The sequence below is a fragment of the Amblyomma maculatum genome, chromosome 8 (assembly GCF_055883805.1).
Source record: "Amblyomma maculatum isolate TAMU_Amacu chromosome 8, ASM5588380v1, whole genome shotgun sequence".
Lineage (NCBI taxonomy): Eukaryota > Metazoa > Arthropoda > Arachnida > Ixodida > Ixodidae > Amblyomma > Amblyomma maculatum.
In genome coordinates this window covers 121,432,986-121,457,333 of record NC_139351.1, presented here as the reverse complement: position 1 = coordinate 121,457,333, position 24,348 = coordinate 121,432,986, and the positions used below count along the sequence as shown (strand labels likewise).

The following is a 24,348-nucleotide window of genomic DNA, read 5'->3' as shown; positions in this document are numbered from 1 at the left end:
CGTAGATAGCCGTGCAGTATGAATCGAACGGATTTATTCTGAACTATTTTGACGGCTTCAGTTTATCCTAATTGTGGTCCCAGGTGTTGGGCAGCATGTTCTAGTTTACTAAGGACAAGCGTGTCCCTCCGCGGTGGCGCTGTGGTCGATGACCGACTAACGGGAAGGAGCACCCGGTTTCGAACCCGACCGCCGGTGGGTGCGTTTCGATGGAGGCGAAACGATGAGCCGCCCGTGTGCTGTGCGGCTAAGATGTCCACAGGTAAACCAATTTATAAGGACAAGCGTTTTGTATACAAGAGGAGTTAGAGAGAGCTAGGGTCAAAAACATACAACGAAGGTCAACGAGCATGTGATTAGCAAAGTTATTATAGTGTCAAAGTGAAGTGACCACAAACAAAAAGCATGCATAACAACATGAAATCAGAAAGTTAGTTTGCTGTATGCAGAAACGCCATACACTACCGTCCAATTGGATTGCTCATTCAATTGATCAATCTAAAAATAGCAGCTCTACCATTTGTAAAATTACTGATTACCAAGAAAAAAAGAATCACGTGCCGCTTATAGGATCTCAACTCCCGATCTCCGTTGTTCGGAGGGCAGTAGATTTTTAATAAAGTGTATAAAAACTCCTCGTGGTCGTTCGCTAGAGGACAAGCCATTTATACTCATTTGGTGCTGTTTCTAAATGCAGCCCGCCACGAAGCACCAGCCCGTCTCAGAGAACGCATCTGCACTGGACTGCATCAACGGCCGTGGTGCGCTAGTGGTAGTGCTCGTTGTCTGGCGCAAGACTGTTCGTGACACGATGCCTGCTCCGTTGTCTTCATCCACGCCGGAACTGCCCATCGGTGAAGAAAGACAAGAACAAGGAAAGATGGCCGAATCCCGCTAGAGCTCTCTCCGACGACCTTTCTAATTAATGCGATACGTTTTCTGTAAAATAGTTTAATTATCATCTCTTAATAAATTAGTGTACGATCCCGATGTGAAAAATGTCGACGGCTTCTTAACCATTATGTGCTTGTATTTCTCAAAGAATACTTAAATTCGCCATAGAGTGAAGTGGAGAAAGACCCTTACCGATCTATGTTCTTGTGACGGTTAATGCTCCTGTCGTTTGGCTAATATTCGTTTTACATATACGACGGAACGTAGTATACCGCAGTGGCAATAGCCGGAAGTCAAGCGCAAGACCGCTCCTAAATTGGCTTGGCTTGTCTCTTTTCTGCCTAATTGTTCGCTGGTTGTCGGCCCAGCTTACCGCGTTCGGAAAACCCTCCTGATAACTTATATTTCGATAACTTATATTTCGAACAGCGGCTTTAAGAGCTGTATGGCGCACTGGAACGGTCACCCCTTGGAAACGTCACCGAACAAGACGACTTTTGAAGCGAAAGCTTCACTCCGCCAAGGTCAACCTGGCAGGCCACTTGACCTTCAATAAGCCAGAAGTCCCTCTGTGGCTTGGTACCGCTATGTACCCCCGTTTAACTTTTAACGGCAGATACAACATCAAGTGTTCCCTCTTGTAGTTGACGGCATCCTCGATTCCATAATATCAGCAATTTAATCGCTGCTCAACTATGTCTAGCAATGTCTAAACCTAAACCTTCCCTTCGCCTGATAGTGTGTCCAGCATAGCATGCAGCTTACCATGCAAACGGCGTGAACTGTATCATCTCTTGAAGCACAGTAGGCAAAGGGCATTAAAAAGTGGTATATGGTCCTGATATTCTTAATCTTCTCACATACATTTATCGGCTTATAGCGTCCCGAAAAAAAAAAGATATGCTAAAATATCAGACCTCACCATTACTGTTATCTATGGAAAACGAACTCATTGCTGAGTGATATAGCTACTTAAACTGCTGTCACAATTTCAATTCCAAATTTACTTAATTTACACTTTCAGCATACCGTAGTTGTCTGTATTCAATATAATATTGCTTTCACTATTATCTTCTTAATCATTATGTGCTATGTACTCAACCAATATATTTGTTAGTGAATGCAGTGCAGTGTACTTCAATTTGTGAGTATAGTTTTTAAGTGCATTTGTTAATTTGTATGTGTTAAGATTATACATTGCACTGTTATTATCCCCCCTCCTCCTCCTTATGTAATGCCCACTTGAGCCTTTAAGGTATTTAAATAAAATAATTTTGTACCTTTGCATCAACAGGAATCATAAGAAGCAAGTCACTAAAACGGAGAAGCGAACACTCCTAATCTCACACAACGTTGTTGTTGTTGACCAGATAACATATGGCATATACCCACTGAGGGGGATCGGCCAAGAATTGGGTAGCAAAGAAATTTTTTGAAGTATACTTTCATACTAGACAAGGCCCGCTGAACTTCCCTGTGTAAAAGTCACTCTGTAGAGTGGTTTTTATCGTAGTCTTTTTACGATACGTGAGACACGTACAATTTCGTTCAAACACCCGAGTTGACGGACCTGCCATTTCGTGTGGCCGCATCTTCCTTCTCTAAGTCGTCTTCCTCGCAACATTTTTTTTCCTCCTGCCTTGCCCCTTAAAGAATTTTTATTGCTTCAGCGACGTTCCTCTAAGGTGGCCTCATTGTGACACTTAAAAAGTAAACGGTGGCACAGGGAGAGTGACGTACGCTGTACAGAATGCGGCACACAAACCGCTCTCCTTCGCTGGAAGGGATTGAAGCTCTATAGACGTAGCTTTAGGGGCCTGCGAGGTGCTCACTTCTCTGTCTAAGCGAAATCAGAAATGGAAAGTAAGTGTGAGTTTGTTAACTTTTTGGCGCGAGAAAATTACGGGCTGCAGGGCGGATCCGAAGGTCATCGGTGCGAAGCCTATGCGGAGATATGTCTAACTAATACAAACCAAATCTAACCAAAGCATATCACAGTAAAATAAAAGGTAGTCATGGAAGTCCACCCTTTGACTACTCCTTGACAGCCCACGACAACCACATAATTTTGACCTCTGACCATGTGACTCATGCTCTGACCTTTCACCTTCATCTTTTAATCTCCCCGCTACTCTTCAACCTCGTGATGATCGGGGTGGCCACCCGGCTAGAAAGAGTAGCGGGAGTCCGGCACACCATCTACGCCGACGACGTTACGCTATGGTTACCGGGAGGAAGCGACGGACACATCGAGACAACGCTGCAAGAAGCGGTCAACGCCATCGAGGAGCAGCTGGACGGGTCTGGACTCGTTTGCTCTCCGGCCAAGTCAGAACTGCTGGTGATTCCCCCGAAAGGATCGGGCAGGAAAAGAAAGAATATGGAAGTCAAGTACGAGCGTCCCAAGATCACGGTCAAGACGGCGGGAGGACAAGTAATACCGGAGGTCGAGAAGATTCGAGTACTCGGGCTGCTCATCCAGCGAAACCGAGCCAACGGTGAAACGGTCAACAAGCTCGCGGGCAAAGCGACTGCGGCAATGAGACTCATCAAGAGGGTGTCCAACAGAAAAGCGGGGATGAAGGAGGAGAGCCTGACTAGGCTCGTTCAATCCTTCGCAGTTAGCCACATAACGTACGTGGCCGCCTTCCACAACTGGAGGCCGAGTGAACGTAACAAGATAGACGCCACCATACGCAAGGCGTATAAGGCGGCACTCGGTCTCCTCGGGGGCACGAGCACCGAAAAATTCATGGCGCTGGGAGTCCACAACACGCTGGACGAAATAGCCGAAGCACAGAGAACGGCGCAACTCGAGCGTCTCTCTGAAACGAGAACCGGAAGACAGATACTGCGGGACCTTGGCCTCGAACCGAGGGAAGGCAAGCAGCAGAAAGACGTACCTATACCAGATAGCATCAACAGAAAGCTCAGGGTCTTCCCGATCCCGAAGAACGTGAACCCCGAGCACAACAGGGAGCGGAGGATGGCGAGGGCCAGGGCTCTCGTAGACCTCCACGCCAGAGAAGAAGGCGCCGCCTACGTGGACGCGGCGGAGTATCGAGGGAACACCGACGCATACGCGGCGGTGGTTGTCGAGGCATCGACGGGTGCAACGAAGACCGCGGTGAGCGTCCGGACTCGAGAAGCGCACCGGGCGGAGGAGGTGGCCATCGCCTTGGCCGTTTCCGACCCCGGATGCACTACAGTGTTGTGTGACTCTAGAACGGCAGTGAAGAACTACGCCAATGGTAGGGTATGTAGTGAGGCCGCGCGCATACTGCGCAAGGCCGAAGACATCGGACACAAAAGTCCTGTGGTGATCAAGTGGTTTCCGGCCCACATGGGCAGTGACGTGTCGGAACGCGGAAACATGAACCACAACGAGACGGCCAACTCGGCCGCGCGAGGACTAACCAACCGCGCGGCTGCAAGCACGGCCGACTCGGAGTCTTGGTCGCGGCGCAGTGCCAAGGACAAGATGACCACCTTCAACGAAATAGTGAAATGGTACAGACTGAACAGACAGACTATGCCGCCACCTCACCCGGGGCTTACCCGGAAGGAGGCAGTGTTATACAGACAGTTACAGACGGGGTCCCTGCTCACCCCGGTGCTAGCTAAGCACATGTGTCCGAGTGTGCACGCGAGCGACATGTGTAGACTGTGCGCGAAGGAGAGAGCCACCGCGGCTCACATCCTTTGGGACTGTAGCGTAAATCCGCGCGAAGCCAGCGAGAAGACGACGATCCCGCCGCAGCTAGAGGCTGCAACGAGGAGCTATGATCAAGAGACACAACTCAAGGCCGTCCAGCAGGTCTCGGCAGCTCTAGAGAGGCAGCGACCGAGCGAAACCGAGGAGAGGGGGGGCAGCACCCCCAAGAAGGGGGCGGCGGCCCTCTCGAACCCGCGGAAGTAGCGAGGGACGTAACAAGACCTCAAGAGCACCACGCACGAGACTGACGTAGTGGCCGCGTCGCGGTAAAAGCTTGTCCTCCCTGCTTGGAGGGAGCCTAACCGATTCTGCAGGCATTTTAAATAAAAGTTGTTCTCTCTCTCTCTCTCGACTCCGACATTGACAAAACTGAACTTTAATTTTGACGACGTTGGGCCTCACCAGGTGAGGCCAGGGCTTTCGCATGAAATTTTGCGACTAGCAGGGCCATAAACGGGCCAAATGAGGTAGTGCAGAGTAAGGCTTAACCCCAGGTAGACGCTTGGCCAGCGTCACGACGCTTTAACCCATCGTTTGCCGGCTCCCTAATAAAGTCATACATACATACATACATACATACATACATACATACATACATACATACATACATACATACATACATACATACATACATACATACATACATACATACATACATACATACATACATACATACATACATACATACATACATACATACATACATACATACATACATACATTCTATCTTCCCACCTCAATAGAATAAGCTTCACATGTTTTTCCGAACATATTGCCTTCTTATTACAGGTTACTTTGTTCCTCCTTGAATAATTTCCCTCAGATAACGGGCTCGGCAGATGTGATTCACTTGAGTTATTCTGCTTCTTTGTTTTTCACCCTTCCTTGACAGTTCCGCTGCAGCTCTACTTTATCAGGACCCTTTGAATGCATGTCCCACTGAAGGAAAGGCGTGTCAGTATGGAACCTGTTTTAGGTGCTGACTCGCATTCCACGCCGCATTTAGTTTTTGCTGCTGCTGCCGCTTTCTATTTTCTTTTTCAAGCCGGGGTGGCGCAGTGGTTACGGCGCTCGACTGCTGTTCCCAAGGGTGCGGGATCGAATCCCGGCCTCGGCGGCCGCTTTTCGATGGAGGCGAAAAGCAAAGCGCCTGTGTGCTGTGCGATGTCATCGCACGTTAAAGAACCCCGTGTGGTCGAAAATTCCGGAGTCCTCCACTACGGCGTCTCTCATAGCCTGAGTCGCTTTGGGACGTTAAACCCCACAAACCAAACCAAACCTTTTTCAAGCCACGGGATCACCGGTTACAGGCTCAGAAATACATACCGAAGGAGCATTTTTTTTTTTTTTCTCGTCTTGTCCTGCTTCGCTTCGCCAGTCCCTAGCTTTTCTTCGGAAGCAAAAGCCTATTTAAACCCCGCCAGGGAGGATCGCGCTATCCAGACGAAACGAAACGCGTCGAAACGTTGGCTCGGCTTGCGAACTAACCCTCCCCCTCATTCCTCGCACAGGGCTCTTGAGCTCTGTTCGAGGAATGAGGGGGAGGCTTAGTTCGCAAGCCGAAGTCACTGATATACACCTGAATTCACTTCCAACTGGTTATGAGGAGCGTTCTATAAACCGCCAAACCAAAATTTGGCCTAACTAGACTAATGAGCATTGATTAAACCATAAAATCAGTCACCATGGAGCCATTCCTAACTTTTGATTTATTTAGGATCTACAGTCCGTTAATTGTTACGTGAGACGCTACTACTTTCTCTATTCGCCTAATTTAACAAAATGCGCCATCTAAGCTGGATGACAAAGTAGAAGTGTTCGCTACTGCAGCTGTCATTTTGGGAGGATGCGCAGTGTTGGTTGTTTATACAGTTCAAGGCGCGAAAGGCAGGGGGCATATCGTTTTATTACCTAATATTACCACCGAAACGCCGATTTTCGTAACTCACTTTGCGTTTCTTTCTTTCCAGTCCCTGATTATGCAGTGGCATCATGCTAAACGATTTCACAGAACGATATCGCTGCTCATCTGGAGAATTTTCCGAATTCGACGGCTCGTCGTCCACATAGTAGTACTCGTACTCGTCTCCCGACGACGGTGGGATGACTTCGCGGATCACTATTTCTTCCAGCAATGATTTGTCGCTGCTCTTCGCGCCACAGCGAGCTTCTTTGCACTCCGAATGATGCGCCTCATCTGCCACCGCCTCCATGCGAAACCTGGACTTGACGAAGTCAACATTCACCGGCGGCACGACCTTTCGTTCGAAGTCTCCATGTCCTCCCACCGACCTCTTTCCTGGCGGTCGACTCGCCTTCTGATCGGCGTCACTGTTCTGCCCTGGGGAACCTATATCGGAGCGGGCTTGTTTATCCAAACCCTGCCGTCTCTCGTTGTCTCGGTGATCCACATCGTCTTCCGCGAACGAGCCGTTATACGCCAAGCGCTCTCGCTGACGCGAGGCTTCCGGGCCCGGCGCACCGAAGATAATTTCGAGGTACGTCGTAGACTGTGTAGTTGCCTTCTTCCTCGCATTGGTTTTGGCGGCTCCAGGCTTTGAAGAAGGTGCTGCTTCACGGAAGATGTTCGTCTTGCCTCCGAGGCTGGTACCTTTTTTGGCCACGGTAGTAGTACGGCCACCACGACGGCTGTTGGGGGCCGACGCGTGCGAGTCGCGAAGAGGGTACGGGAAGGCGGTGCCGTTACGGTCGCGGTAATGGAACGACCGGGACACGGTCTTCGAGGTGGCTGGGGCGCGTGTCCAGACGAAGTCGTAGTCGTCGTGCAGGTGGTAGTGAGTGCTCCTCTGATCTTGACCCTCCCTAGACACTGGCTCGGCAACGCGCTTTTCTATGCCACAACTACTACCGTTGCATCCACGGGTGACCGCCAACGCCGCGGCACACATGAGTATGAATGCGAGTGAGTTGTTGGCTCCTTGCTGCCCGTCATACTGCGGAAATCGCATTGGCCACGCAGATAGCAACCTGGCGCCGTTCGCCGACGCCGCTTGCGCAGTGTTCATGTTGTTATACTCAGTTTTAGTAATGTGAGTGGTGGTAAGGACATGGCTGCCAGTTTTACTGAACTTGACAATGTTTGCCGGGAAGGGACGCCTCGTAATTGTCTCTGATAATGTCTGGTTAGACTTCGCTGCGGGATCTGTGTGACGGTGGCGTTTGAAGTTTTCACTAGGAGTAACTGTTATGTTTGCTTTCTTAGAGGCGTTCTCGAACGAGTAAAACGGTATGCGGAAACTCAAGTGCCAGCTTTCATTCGATGGGATCTGCAGGGTACACTGCACTAATTCAGGCGTGCTTCCATCTGAAGCACTTTGGGAAGCATGGCCTGCGCTCCCACACTTCGGAAGCGGTGTTGAAGTCCTGCTTCTCCTGGAGGCTACTTCGCTTGTTGCTGTCCTGCTGCTGTTTGTGTGTGTTTTTCTTACGGTTGCAAACCAGACCAAAGGGTCCATATGAGTGATTTCCACTGATGGATAGCTGCCTGACTCTCGAACTAGCAAGGTTCGACTGGCGCTGTTGGCCGGCATGCGGTCTCCACAGTCGGCAGATCCGTGGTCCACGCATTCCCAGAAAGTCTGCTCCTTGTAGACAACTTCCGGAAGCCACAGCTTCCGGCAGTTCTTGGCGCGCGCCGGAAGTTCCTCACCCGGAAATTTCACAAATACACGGAGAGGACACTTGGTTCCTTCAGTTTGTCCCGCTGCGCCGGCCATCGTAGTCTGAATGCGGCCGTCGGGCAGGCGCATTCTGCATGGTGGCATGACGTAGAGCATATTACGGTGTTATTTCTAATACCGTATTCACATATGTACCGAATTCTAAAACACACGTCAAAAATGTTCATGCTTCTAAACACTCTTGGAGCGCAATTATAGTAACCATTAATACACCGAGAGCACGGCGATAGTGTCTTATTTGGGTGAATCGTTAGGTGGTTTACAGTTCTGGTCATCTGTTGTGCTATACGGAGATAAAGGGTAGAACAACAGAAAAAAGATGGCTGCACAGTATGAAAGACCACTGAACAAGGGTTGATGGGGAGCTCCAGTTCTCAAGGCGAGTCGACGTTTAGACAATTCCCTTTGTCGAAACGTTGGCTGGGCTTGCGGACAGAGGTTTGCCATCAACCCTTATTGAGTGCTCTTTCATACGGACATAAAGCTATACAAACGTATTCTCTAATCAATGTGCGCGTCGTCAATCTATCTTCACGCGATAACAAAATTTCAATGTGCCAGTAATTAAAGTACAGGCAATATCGCTCCTGGATTTTAACTACCACGGTGTTTCTATGTATCGGTTCCGATTTATTTTGAACTGTTATGTTGAACACGACTGTTGAACTCCCTTCCACACCATATTTAAACAGGCAAGAAGTAGCATCCCTTTCAGTGTCGTATGCTTCCTTCTTTGCAGCGTATTTTATAATCTACTTGGACATGAACGGTCCTCCTCCCCATGTAATTCTAAAAACGAACTGAAGGACCCCTTATTTTGGGAGCGACAAACCTGGCGCCGGCGAACATCCCAGTCGGCATAACTTTCTCAGTGCTCGTGATCTTCGGCAGCCTCGTGGCGTCTACCACAGCCGGTGCCGCCTTCAAGCCTGAACTGTCATTCCGGACGCACGAAGCAGGCGTCTTCGTTTCGGTATCTGCAGCGGGAGTCGGTGGCGACGGATGCGTGGCGTAAGTACGGCCGCAGTGACAGCCCTTCTCATATATCCTTTCGACCTGCACAGACTTGGAAAGCGATGCCCGGATGACCTCCCTGATGAAGCTCTCGTTCCTGTTGGTTTTCTTGGCGGTATTGCCGGAATGCGGCACAAGAAACACGACAGTGCTAAAGGTATCGTTCGTCAGAAGTTCGGTGCAATTGCAGGCCTTGCTCGTGATAATAGCGGAGGGCTGCGCAGTCCCGGAGGGTAATTTTGAGTCTCCTCTTTGTACGGATCGAAAAGACGTCCCGTCTACTCTTCGTCTCATCTTTGCGGGAGACCGAGTCGAGTCCATAACGACATTGGCCGGTGGTGTTTCACGTGGTTCCATGAGGTTCTGCCAACGTCGCAGGACTAGCTGCGCTCGCCGGTCCTGTACGACACGAAATAGACTAAAATTAGACCGGTTACCTTAACGACCAATTGCCGATTGGCTGCCGTTCAAGATTACTCACACAACGCTACCACGTCTAAAGAAAATTTCGGCGTAGTAGAACTAATGCTGCTAAACAAAAATAACAAGGTGAGTGCTGTAACAAGAACTTCGATCATCTTCGGCTTTCTTTGGGCAAACGTAACCATTATGGTAATGCAGCTTAGGTTGGAAGAAAGTTGCAGGTAGCTAAGAGCTGTAGTGAATTAGTGAATTTGAAGTTTCACTGAAGGCCGTCTAGTCGGGGATGCACATGAGGGAGGGTAAAACCTCGACCTAATAAATAAAGTACTATCTTTTCAGCCTCTGCATGGCACCCTTAATTCTAAGTAAGCGAAAAGACAGGGAATAGAAGGTTATTTAGGCTTGAAAATATGCCCTATATGCAACGAGCCACGCGATAGGAAGGGCTCCCATGCGGGAGCTGAAACGTCAGGAAGCAAAACGGAGTGGCACGTTAAAGACCCCAGGTGGTCGTAATTTCCGGAGTCCTCCACTACGGCGTTTCTCATTGCCTTAGTCGCTTTGGGACGTTGACCCCACAAACCAAACCATCAGTAGAGTCATTTTCGTGCCCCTACTTTAATACTGATAGTACTGAAGGGTGTTTATTGGTTCAAGGTACGTGCTAAGAGTGCTTCCCACTAAGGGTATCTGAAGTTAAGAAATAGATTAGCATTCTGACCGGATTGGCATTTTCATGGTCGTGCTCTGTGGGGAAAGTGATCGTCCCGGTCCTAACGGTCATGCCCTGGCCAAAGCGTCCCCGATGCGTCCAGGCTTTGGAGACTGCACCGCTATCGTAGGCATCATTCTCGGTCGAGTCCTGTAGGTAGGTGGCATCGCCGCTCTGTTTATCGTCCGGCACAGTGCTGTCGTACTGCCATGGAGACCGCTGGTCACGCTGCAAATCTTTGAGGCGCAGCCTCTGGGACAAGATCACGCCCAAGGACGGCATGGATAGGTCGACGCGCAGGTCTTTCTTGACCACGTGGTGCTGGTGAGAGAGGTGACGCACGAGTTGCAGTAAAAGCCGCATGATGAATTGCAAAAAAATTCTAGAGGGCCCTTTGGATCATTAAAGTCTTATGAGGCGGAAGCCATTACAGCAAGGTGGATCGTAACCTCCACTACAGCAACTATCTCCCTCTCTTCTTTCACTCCCACCTTCCTCTCTTCCTTCCTTTACGGCGTGGTGCATGTGTCCGCAGAGACTTTTGACAGATACTGCACCTTTTCTATCCTGTAAATCCATTTCAAACGCCGCTGGTGCCTGCTGTACTAACGCCTCCTAGACATCTGGGTCTGCTTCTGTTTGCTGTGTGGTGCGGCGTTCGAGGAAGCGGCAATGAAAGGCGCCAGGTGGACCTCTGGGTCGGACGCCCGACGGGGTCAGCTTCCTATATGCATGAATAGCCTGGTGACGTCATGACCAGTCGTGGCGGAAGTTTATAGGAAGTTTATCGATAAAGGGATTTAATTGGCATGCCCACACCATGTGAAAAGCCGCAGCTATTTCTCTACAATGTGGGCACTCTGGTGTGTAAAGTGAGGAGTACCGTGACCCAACTCTTCAGAAGCAAGCCATCCGCCTGGCGGAAGAGGCCGCAAGGAACCAAGACCTCTTTCTTTGCCTGCCTCTAATCGCGGAGGTCCCGGCCCCCGTCCCCTATGCCTGCGTGCCGGGGGCGGCGAGTAGGGGGGCTCCATTACACACACACACACACACACACACACACACACACACACACACACACACACACACACACACACACACACACACACACACACACACACACACACACACACACACACACACACACACACACACACACACACACACACACACACACACACACACACACACACACACACACACACACACACACACACACACACACACACACACACACACACACACACACACACACACACACACACACACACACACACACACACACACACACACACACACACACACACACACACACACACACACACACACACACACACACACACACACACACACACACACACACACACACACACACACACACACACACACACACACACACACACACACACACACACACACACACACACACACACACACACACACACACACACACACACACACACACACACACACACACACACACACACACACACACACACAACCAGCTAGTCAGAGGCGCTAATGACAACGTGACCGCAACATACGTCTTATGCGAGTGTTCTCAAAGTTAATAAACAGAATGGAATCAAAATTTCACACTCAGCAGTGCGATGCGCGAATTGCCCAGGATGCAAAGCGCCCGGTCACTTCCGAAAAAAATCCAAGATAAGCATCAAAACGGCGAGTAGCAGTAATATCAGAATCAGGCGTGGCATGAGCAATATCTCGTAACTCGAAGGTTCTTTTAAATTCTCTCCGAGTAACTTCGTGTGTGACCGGGACTATTGAGGCATTAGGTATGCGATTGGGTAAGTATAGAACTCGCGATTCTCTCGATAATCCAAACGGCAAGGTGGTTTATTCTACTGTTATTTAATTAATATGGACCATTAGAAGTCCAGCGGGGCCTCAAAGCATCGCCGGCTGTCACTGTTACAAGCAGATGCAGTGAGACATTAGAAGAACAGTATACGTTGTACAAAAGCTTTACAGGCAAGCACCCGCTGTCACCGAACACATAGTGCTTTGTGGCGGAACCTGGAGATACGGCGCGTTCTTTGGTAATGTGTAGAAAACCATGGCATATTTAGAAATGTCTACAAGCCCGTAAATAAAGTCCGAAATGCAAATTATTCTTACACATCTATCGAAGAGGGACATTTGTCAAAATAAAACACACAATGTTCAAAAAAGGCTAGCTTTGTTCGTGGGCTAATCAAAAGGCTACCAAATAGGTGCACCTTCAAGTGTGACACGCAAGAAAAGGGTTTCATTCCGACGTATTGTGCTGAGATGCTAAATCGCAGTCTCCAGATTATTGGCATTGCCAGGTTTCCTATTCGCACGGGTGGTGTACACGCCCGTAAAGACAGCATCGAATAGTTGACAAGCTAACACGCATGCAATGAAAAATGTAACGTGCCATGGACGCGCAGGCGAAAGGAGCAAGACTCACCGGATGGCAGCTTGCTCGAAGCAGGCAGGCCGTCAAGCCCATTAGGAAGAACAAGCTGTCCGGTAGCCTGTGTGGTGCCGCCATCATGGCCATTCCCACTTATACCTAAAAGAAGGGCGCGAACTAGGGTTCATTAAAACTACTTCGGCTAGTCCTTTTTTTTTTTTTTTTTCATTTGAAATAGAGCGCAAATGGACACAGATTATATTATTTTCTGAGCACTTCTTGGAATCTGCTATATTGCTCGCTGGAGTGCTGTGCGCGGTGCAGGTGGTAGTGGAACTGGTCTATAAAAAAATTGTGGGGATTTAAGCATGGCTTGAGCCTAGTGAAAGAGCGAAAGTTGTGAATGTTGCAGCAATAGCCTATTTAACTGCCCGCTTTTTAATCCGTATGAGCGTGCCTGGGTGCCCTAGGAGTAACGTGAATGCAAGTGTCCTGTCAGGGTGAATCTGATATCACCCTCCCATATGAAGGGAGACACCCGAGTTGGCAGCTCCTGCCGAACCTAATGTAACGTCAGACAACCCTACATCCTGTCAGTGCGCGGCCGTGTCAGCTGCCAGATACCGCCTGCCACCTCTTTCAGGCACCGGCGAAATGCTCCAGGGTAGAGCAGTGTAGCTTTCGCTACAAAATGTGTTTAGAACTGTCACGGAAGCGGTAATCATGCATAGCGAGAGGCTGTTGAGTCAACAGTGTCAAGATGAGGCCATGCGTGACAGGGTCTTGGCATCCGAGATCTCGTGGATGATTGTGGATAAGGTATACACACGGTCCCGTGGCGGCCCCTAATGCCACGACGACGCATTTGACCCTCGCAGAAGCCGTTTTGCAGGTTGCCGTCATGACACAGAATATCATCTTCGTATTGCCGCTCAGCCCATCTGTTGCAACCTGAGATCATTGCCTATAGTAGGAGACAACTTTGAAACAAGTTTCTACTCAAGGGCCATGGTACAAGGCGTGTGTATTACAACGCTGAAACAGCAAACTAATTCAGTTTATTTTATTATTTTCAGTTTCAGCATACCATCATCACAATCATCAGCCTATGTTCACTGTAGAACGAGGGTCTGACCCATATTACTCCAATTAACCAGGTCCTGTGCTAGCTGCATCCACTGGACCCATGCGAACTTCCTAAACCTCATCAGCACCCCTGTCTTTGCATCCCATGTTGCATATTACAGGCGACCTTTAAATGTAGTCCCTCCTTGTCTTCCTCGGACTGTGCGTATGCTAAATCGGTGACGCCTCAATGGAGGAAACTGGTTATGCCTGTAGATCTCTCCCTTGTACGCAGCTAATGCTCTCAGCCAGATACACCCTGCGTACCTGTTTGAGTGCTTCGATTGGTGCTACTTCTGTGCGGCGTCGCATCGCTGTACCGGCGGTCAGGCCACGCCGGCCCTCCGCACCCGGGTTTGGCGTCGAGCACGACGCGCTAGTGGCGACCGGCCCCCCACAGCGTCGGGCCTCTACTGTTTCTTCTCCCTCGTCTTCTTAGGATATGTACACTGTACCAGATATGCACGTTGCTGATATTACATCCATCATCTGGATTGAAAACAGTACTGATTTTACTGCCTTGTTTGCGATTAGTGTGACTTACACATAACAACCGTCACTGTACGTGTCGACTGTCATTAGAGACATTTAGCTTGTCACAGTAATTTGCACACCGGAAGCGAATCAGCGCAGAATACCACTTTATCGGAAGGGTTTTGTACAAGCGCACTGGATTTAGTATGAAAAAACGTGGCTAGTGCGCATACGCTATGCTGAAAATTACTACGTGTAAGGCCATTGTTCAAACCACAGCCAATTTTTGGTTTAGGGTTCATGTCTAGCTAAGGTTACGACTATGGCAATGTCTTCCTCGGGCACATGTCTTCCTCGGGCACATGACTTCCTCGGGCACATGACTTCCTCGGGCACTGGTCCGGTAAACTGATTTCGCCAGTTTACAGGCTGATAACATACCGCTAAAATGTTTTTTTTTCTTCTTTTCTGAAAATGGAGTCAAGCATATCCCCGTGGCGCTAGTTCCTGTGAGAGATGGTGTAATTAAAGTCAAAAATCCTCGTCTTATCCAAGAACAGTTGAGCGCTGTAACCAGCCGATATCTCCAGATTTCGGAGGTGCGAGCATTTGATAGAAGAGCATGTGTTATGCAAACCAGATTACGCTGCAGACTTGCTGCATTGCGCTTCATTTGCCGCACTGCCTGTGAAAGCATTTATTCCAAAACAGCTTACATGTGTGAAAGGAATAATCCGCGGAGTGTTGATTCCTCCGCTACGCCAGCAGAGATTCTTGAAGACCTACATGGTATTGGTGTGAATCATTTCAATTTACCGCTGTAGCAGAGAGGCTGGGGCACTCGTGTACCAGCAGAGCTGGTTATTGCAACATTTTCAGGGTTCTCTTGCTAGCGCGAAATTAAAGTTTGGACAATAATAGATCTTGTTGACCCACTACATTCTAGACTATTAAAGTGTAAATATTTCTGGCGTTTTTAATTTTGCCGTGTTTTTAAAAATTGCCGTGTTTTTAGAGCTGATCGCCCAAACGGCAGGGGTGGAGGTTTGTTACCATTAATTTCAACGAAACTGTTTCAACGCGCTAAAATTCTTTATGAATTTATGGGACCTTATTGTGAGATACTTGCCGATGAAATTATTGTTCCGTAATATGCGCCTGTCATAGCTTCAGATATCTACTTCCCCGCAGGTGTGGGTATGACGGGTGACTTAATGCTTTACTGCGTAATATTTCAAATGTATTTTTGACTGGGGACTTTAGATCGCATCACGTAATTTGGGGTTTCGGAACAGATTATTGTGGGCAATTACTCTGGTGTTGAATGTCAATAAATGATGAGCATTGTTACAGCATTCGTGCCATTACTTATATGAGGGCATATTTCAGTTCAGCTATTGATTTAACATTAGCTACTAATGGTATTTGAATATTTTAGTGGTCTACAATTGCGGTGCGTCAAGTGACCACTATCCAATCACTTTCCCCACTGCGTGAAGTCCGCTTAGGCCAACTGGTTCTAAAAAATTTGTCAACACTACATTGTTCAAGAAATTTCTAGGTTAAACCTTCTCGTCCTCTGCCCCCTCTGATAAATCAAAACCCGCTCCTCAAGAATTGTCTTCAGTGTTAGATGCGACTCGACAATCAGTGCTCATAGTTCAGTCTGTCATTAAAAACAAGACTCCTCCCAGCTGGTTGGATGAAGAATGCGAAAAAGCCTATCGTCAGTAGAAAGCCGCATGGAAGCGCCTAGCCCATAATCGCGGCCCAAACAACTGGATTAATTACAAATTCTATGCAGCTTCGATTAAAACAACAATGTCAAAGGTTAAGGAGGAACATAATGTAAATCTGAACCCCTATTTGTCTAACCCAGTCAACCGGAAATCTTGCTATAGATATATGCAACGTACAAACGTATTGCCCTCCTTTCATATCACCCAGTCCGTATTGTCCCCACGGGAAGAAAAAGACCAATTCGAATCCATAGCTCAAGGCCTTGTTGCACGTTGTCAAGCTCGTACTACGTCTTTTCTTCGTACTGATTTGAATTTCGTGCGGCCTTCACTTAGGTGTCTGTATCTGAATTAGTGCCTGTAGTTAATTACCTGCAATCTGCTACCCCTGGGGTTGACAGAGTATCAGTTGCCATGCTGGAAATACTAACGAAATACTTTGCCTCGGACCGCTTGCAGATTGTGAATTGCTATGCGGAAAAATCCTGCATTCCACAAGATTTGAAAACAGCGAAAATAATTTTATAGCTGAAATACTGTGGGAAGGGCTTTGATTTCGACAATATTCGGGCGATTGATGTCACTTCAAATTTAGTTAAGCTTATATAACGGGTAGTTTACAGCCGCCTCGCGGACCATGTTCCGACCTTTCAAGGCTTTAGAGAGGCGTAGATTGGTTTGCGACGGGGGTGCTCATTTTAGAGCGACTTGGAGAGCCGTATTCGGGTTGCCATGAGGAAAATAAGAGTTTTCAGCTCTAGTTAGAACACAGCATTTTGCTTCATAATCTAGCTGGTCTACAACCCCCTTTGTACCTCTTTATGTAGATAAGGGAATTCGTAAATGATCATTCTTTTCCACAGTGGATACGTTAAATTCAAACACTTAACTTCAGTCTAGAGGTGTACCACAAGGCTTGGTCCTCTAGCCGTTATTGTTTTATATACAAATGCGTGATATTCATTTTCACTCGGGCGTCAAAGTTTATCTGTATGTAGATGACACTGTTTATTTCGCTTCTTTCACAAATATTCGCATGTATCGTTTGTTGAAAGAGTATCTAACTGCTCTGGAGGTCTGGCTGTACAGCCTGAAGTTAGCTTTAATGTCAACAAATGTGCTGTCCTCGTTTTCCCGCAGGCAACCTCTGTAAACATTTCTTTGTCGTATCATTCTATTTTAATACCACTGGTTGGTTCTATTAAATATTTGGGTATAATATACGACCCGCAGTATAGACTGGAGCCCCAGATTAGAAGCCTCGTGCTTAAAGGTGAACGTGCCCTTGGCCGGTTGGTGAGGATTAGCAACAAAAAATAGGGTATATGTCGGGACACTCTGCTCTTTGTTTATAAGACCCACGTACGGCCAATATTTGAGTTCGGCTCCGTTTTCTTTTCTTGGTGTCCAAGGTACAAACTTGACCCCCTGTTTGTTTTGGTGCTGTGCTGTACTTGGAAGTTCGGATACCTAATCTAAATTCGCGGTTTCAGCTTCTAACTGTGCGAACATATTTAAGGTCTTTGGATCCTGTCCCTGGAGTGGCTAACCCCATATTTACTTCAAACACATGTCACTTCTTTGGCAATATTGGCCAAGGTATAAGCTCCCTCGGATTGTGTTTACTAATTCTGTACTGTCGAAAATTTCCGTATCAATAAATTCATTAGTACACGTTAACCCCCGGTGGCCTGATACTGTATTCTCATTTGATGACACCCTCCCAAGGAACGCTACAATTTGTCTGCCAATGTATTAAATGGCCATATAGAAGGCCTTGTGGAAGAGCATCCGCCTCGCATTCGGGAAAATACCAGGTTCGATCCCCGCGGTGCCGCCGGGTACCCACCAGTTTCCATTGGGTACAAGATTTGCCCCGGCCTGGTGCTCGGCTCCTCTGGGGTGAAATGGTTGAGAAAAGGGGTCATGGACCAAAAGTGTTGGTTAAAAAAAAAAAGCCACATAATGGGCTTCTGCTGCACGAGGCGGACTTATGGTCGTCCGATGGCGGAACGAATCACTGGCCCATCGGCGCAACGTTTAAGAAGAGTTGCATCTCGCCAAACATGGAATCTCCCATGTAAGCCCGGGTACTTATCAAATTTTCCTAACCATATTGCCATATTTTTGCAAATGGTTGCCAGCAGAAAGAAAAGGCAGCTATTGGCATATACTCCCGGGCTCTTAATTGAAGTTTTTCATTTAGGGGCCCTTGCTATATGCCTATTTTTGTCGCGGACTTTCTGGTCATTCAGTTGGCCTTAATAAAGATTTCTTGCAATATATCTAAGGCTAGTATACATTCTGACTGTCCGTCTTGACGGCACTCGAAAAATTCGAGGGATACTCTGCTCAGCCATTTCCATTATTTTTTCATTCCACCTATATTTCAGAAGTACACTTTCACTGGCTCTCTGATCACGGTAACATTAAATCTAATGAGAGCAGATTTTTTAGCTAAGCCCGCCCTTGGTGAGACGATTGTCCCATACGCACCAAATACGGTCTACTTAACAACAACGCTTTCAATGTCTCCACTACCTGAGCCTTGAGCCTCTCCTTGCTGCAACGGACTGCCAACTCCTAAAATGTCCTTGGAGTGTGCGGAGGGGTAGTTCAAGCCAATGTGGTGTCTATGACCATCTTGCGCTGCAGAATACCGCACCTAAATCTTTATTTATGTCGTTGGGCTCTATCCTTCATAAACTTTTGTGAGTCTAAATTGAGTCCAGAGACCATTTTTTCCTCTCTCCTCGGCGATTCGGTTCACTTCGTAAAATTTATATAGAGAACCCCCTCGCTAGTTTAGGGCTTCTCCCAACTGCTCCGATTATCATCTCATTCGGGGAAGGAAAGCGCAAAGGAATATGCCTTGAAACCAATGTGAGATTCTGTTCATGATTATATTACTTCATCAGTTAGATTCTTCTGCTATAATTGCAATTTATTTTTATTTTCCTTCTTTTTTTATTTAGTTTAACACTCACAATTAGCAACTCCTTGTCCACATATATTTAGTACCTGCAATGCACCCTGGCCTATCCCCTGCCGTTGTTTTGTGCCATTATAATGGCACAAAACAACGGCGGGGGATATGACTGAGGACGCCATCACCGTCAAATTCGTCAGTGCAACAGCGTCCTTGTCAGTGTCTCTCTCTCTCTCTCTCTCTTCTGTGCATTTTAGCCTGTTCAGCTGCGTGCATATCAGTTCGAAACACGCTGTGCACGCCACATGCAGGGCTCGAAGAACCAGTTACTTATTTTCCTTTGGTTGTTACTGTATGTGTCGACAATGCAGTGCGCCCAGATGACTTCTTTGAGCTTGCAGAAAAGATACCACTTACGTAAATGCACAGTGCGCGTGCCTGACCATGGTACAGACACGCTTCGTTGCGTTTTGGGAGCCTGAGGAGAGATGTCGCGTTATGCCTGTGCAGCACAGGGTGCCCCCTGCAGCCCTTCCTTTTGACTGCGTACTTGAGGACCCTTGTCGGTGTGAGGTCTGCTCCCACACAGGATAGCCCCACTGCCCTTTTACCATCAGCAGAGACTGTCCACCTCCGGTACTTTCTTCTGCGCCATATATTTCGTTCTTTTTTTTTTTTTTTCTAACCTTAGATTGCACAAAACCGTGCTCCTGTCTCGTACGCAACGGCTTCGGGCCTCAATCATGTTGTTGACTGTTTGCGTTGAAGAAAGTCCGGTAAAAACGAGAGAAATAAAAACTGATTTGAAAAATAACTTTTACAAAACGTCGGGGACGCGCGTCGAGAAGGCTTTTATCTGCAGCTCCCGGCTCAAAGCCGGAAGGTCACTATAAAAAATAGCCGGTCTTCATTTAACAGGGGGCTTGCGTGGCTTGGGTCTGGCCCAAGCGCGCAGAGCTCGCGATCCGTGGGTGATGACCTCCCAAAGACCGTTTGTGCTGACCACACTGCCGTCCTTCTTAATGGCGACCAAGGCTGGAATATGGCTGACGCCGTATCTGGTCTTCAGCTCCCTGTGAGGGAAAAGAGAAAACAAAAAAAGTGGCGGGCGATATGGCGTGATCATGCCAGTATGAATTAAATGCATTAGCACTTTGATCTGGGTTCCCACAGGCTCATAGAATCTACCACGCTACGTGGAAGATCATCCGCCATAGATATGAGTTCTGTTTCTCCGCGCTCGCTCCGAGCGCCCGACAGTTCCGCAGAATAGGAATTGACAAAAGCGAACATCACACCTATATTTTTGCATGGGGTTTTCAACGGGCTTTTTTGAGAGTTCGATATAAGCAGTAATGCGATATATACGGGTTCGATATATAGGGAAGCGATTTAGACAGAAACAAATTGCCCCAGCGATGGCGAAGCACTTACGCCACCGTAGCAGAGCTGGTCGGCTAGTTTCTGCCAATAATTAACCTGGCTCCTTCGCGGTGGCTCTCAGAGGGCGACTCGGCTTATGGGTTTTTGCAGCCAGACACTTGTAAATGGTTCCCCTTGTCATCTTTCGCCGTGTTTGAAACCTTTTCTAAGTTGTCCTTCAGGAACATTACTACTGCCGTCTACAACCATGAGGGCCTTCGGTTGGTGGGAGTGAAGTTATTCGCTGAAGCCGTTATTGCCTCTCCTCCAAACAGTGTCTGTTACGATTCGCCACCGAATTGAGCGACAGCCGACGCGGCCGCAGCGCAGCATCAGTCAAAGCAGCGAGCATTTCGGCCATTTCAGCGCCGTGCAATCGGCCTCGCTTCCTTCCGCGAGCGTACTCCGACACGTTAGAAATACACGTGCCGCAATGTGTGTACGTGTGTGCGTGTATGTGCAAACGCTGGCCAAGCCTGGCGCTCGAAGGAGAGAGTGTCGCCTTCGCCTGTCAAGAGGAGGTGGAGGAGTTTCTGTCGCGACACCGAGACTGAGTTATCAGAGCTTGCTTGCACATGAATTCTTCTCCCTTTTCATCTGCACTGACGAGCGTATAAAAAGCAGCGGCTGATTCCGCTGCGAGAGAGCCTACAGAGACTTCAAAGAGACTTCGAGAGTCGACGCCAGTCACCTGCTTTGCTAGCGTGTCAATTTGCACTCCGGACCCGCTTCTCTGCCCGTTCCTACGTGATGCTGTATTTTGTTAGTCAACGCCTCGTCTTTGCTGGGACCACTGATGCCTTCCGCCGAGCCACGGAGCTGCAAGGTAATGCTACCGATGGGGCCGCAAGCCACATGTAACAACTGATGATTAGCGGTGGGACGACCAAGCCGTGACCGTGGTCGGTGAGATCAGCCAGGCCTGACCGTGGTGAATTACCGCGAAGCCACATTCCTTGTCTGCTGGAAGGAGAGACAGGTCATTTACGAGAAAGTAGGCGCCTACACGAGAGACAGTGCGGTTGCTGTGGCTGCGTTGTTTGCTATCCGTCTTCAAAAGAACGTCAACTCCTTCAGACAAGTATCGTTATTTCTCGTCATTGTGCGCCTTCTCAGCAATGCGGCAAACGGTACCTAGAAGCTTGTGGCTTTTTGCAATTGGTAAACGGTAATACTTAAGGGCATTTTGAAGGGGTTTTCATCCTTATCCTTGGCATTTACGCACCCCAAAATACGTGACGTACCCTGCTTATAATCAAATTCACTTTTTCCTTCTTTGGAAGGTGCTATCTCATCGGATTCCAGTACACTTCTGTTGCTTGGCCTGACAAATGCCGGTTTTCCTAGAGGCGGCGACCCTCGATGCACATCACCCTTAACCAATCATGTAGAAGTTTCACCTGCCGCCGACACTAAAATTTCTACATCCTGACCATCCGCTTCCAATGACCTGAAGACGGTTCCTGAACAGCAGATAAGGACACAAGCTCTCGGGCGCAAGGTTCACCTTGAGGCGCATCCTCGGCACGTAATGGATGCGATTGCACAAAAACAAAACGTATCTGCCAGGGGAGTACACATCTAAAAAAGAATCTGATGATCATGGAGCAAATTTGCCTCGCCACTACAGGAACTATCGTTGCTACCAAATGTTCGGCCATCTTGCCATTCTTGACAAAGTGTGATAGGAAAAAGAGCGCGGAATTCTAGAATCTTACTTCATCACATCCATGGCGACAATTTATCAGTATCATTTCATTGCGCTTGTTGGAAAAAGAATTTGCCTTAGGTTGCCGGCGAATGATACGTTTTTCTTCCTCGTGTTTTTTCCGGAATGTGGCGCTGATTGTGCTGCGCATGCCATGTACGTCTCCTCTCTCGTCCTTTTCACTGGTTATTCTCGTCATTGTGTACAACTTGCCCAGATTTCTACTTTTCTGCAAACCTGGTGCTATTCAGAAGACAAATTAAGCCTTGGGTTTGCCTAAGGCATTTTTGTCTGCCACCTAGATCAATGACCAGTAGCTGCGAAGTGGTAAGTCACGCTATTAACGCGCTTACGAAGAGGGACTTGTGAATATGTGTCGGGTTAGCCGTGCCAGAGACCTTTGTAAAACTCAACCATCTTTTCGCGCTTTCATACTGCGGAGTACTCGGGGGGATAGTGGAAGAATGGTGTAAAAACAACTGCTAATGAGGCCAGCTCAGAGTTTTGAACGTCTGCGCGGGGTCGACCTCCGCGCTGTACTCTTTGCTGGACCATTGGATGTCCCAACTGCCTACGACATATTCCTTATAGCACCATTAATCACTCCTTCCGCATGTCATTAATCGATATCAGCTTATAGATCACGGCTGTATAACAGTGTGCGATCACTCACTCTTGCAAAGGGTCCCCGTACTTCACGGCGTACCAGTCTCCGTGGCTCTGTCGCATGTATCCCATCATGGCGAAGCTGGAGCGGTCTTCGGAGACGAAAACGACCTCCACCTGTCGCTGACCCTTGTAGGCCCTGGCCAGGATCGGCGTAAAGAGGCGACACGATGAGCACCATCCAGCAGAGAAGAAGAGTGCCACCACGCTGACTTTCTTGAAGACATCATCGGCCAGGTGCTCGGAGCCGTCTTTTCGGACAAGCATCTTGCCCTTGAACAGGTCCATGACATCCTTTAAGTGGAGAGGTATCGCACGAATTGGCTGACCAAGAGTGAAAAAGGCATGCGGATACAAGCACCGATTGGCTAAGCACGAACCAAATCATGACTTTGTGACAACTTTCCAAGGAAACGTCTTCTTACACTTCTTAGACACCGCGCGACACGCTATCCAGCAAGAACAGTTCGCTGCACCCTGAGAAACTGGTGGTTAACCAAGGCCTGCCTCTCAACTAGTTAATTCGCCCCTGATAACGTATAAAGAGGCATCATCAGTAAAAAAAAAAAAAAAGCACAATGGGACAATAGAAAATTTTCCTACTAAAACAAACTGGTCAAAAACCAGCCGTTTTTTTTTTTTAACCCATTCGGCTCAACCGTTTGAGAGGAATAATGCTTCAAATTGGAAAAATTGGCCAACTCTAAAGACCGAATGGTGCATCAGTTGAACTCAGATGAACCATTGAAACGAAAACGTCGAATTACAAAGCTGAACAAAAAAACGGGACTAAATTGTCCAATTGAGCAATCTAATTGGGAGTGATTAAACCATCTGGAACCTCAGAAACAAGTTGGTAATTTCAATTGGGATGGCACAACCCAGTGGAATGTCTAACTGGAAGCAGGAAACCGAACGGACTGTGCAGCTGAATTCATGAGCCCATTTGGCTGACATGCTAGAGTTAACTAGGGTCCCATTGTATCCAGATTGAATGCCCATTCGAAACATTGGTTATTTTAGTGAAATTGGTTTCTTCACACCCAACTGGGGTCGAAGAAATCATTTGGAAGTGTATTTCTTTAATTTGGAGGTCATCAATTCGTTTTCCGAACTGGGAGTGAAGAAACCATTTGGACTGGCGAACACTTTTCGGGCAAACCATTTAGGATAGAGAGAACCAATTCAATCTGACCAATGGTGCCCAGTTGGACCTCTTGATTTTGTACTGTGTCGCGCAGAACGACAGCAAATATCATGCTTCTGTCTTATGATTTCGTTGCGATCCTGCTGGCTCAATGCACGCGCAAAATCATATGAGCAGTCGTTACAAGGAGGATTTTCTTAAAAGATTGTCAGTGTTTGGTGACGAGCTGATAACTGTCTCCGCGCCCTGTAAGGCCGTGTTTTTACCCCGCGAAATGG

The 24,348-nt window shown here is 48.0% G+C and overlaps 1 protein-coding gene across 1 annotated transcript; it reads right to left on the bottom strand.

The window, feature by feature from the left end:
- Positions 1 to 19,969: 19,969 nt before the first annotated feature.
- Positions 19,970 to 23,217, bottom strand: LOC146182387 (nucleoredoxin-like protein 2). Its single transcript, XM_084575996.1, has 2 exons — positions 22,931 to 23,217; positions 19,970 to 20,200 (listed from the first exon to the last, which is right to left on the bottom strand). Exons 1-2 carry the CDS (start codon positions 23,209 to 23,211, stop codon positions 20,035 to 20,037), a joined length of 447 nt encoding a protein of 148 aa, XP_084432122.1. The 5' UTR covers positions 23,212 to 23,217; the 3' UTR covers positions 19,970 to 20,034.
- Positions 23,218 to 24,348: the final 1,131 nt, after the last annotated feature.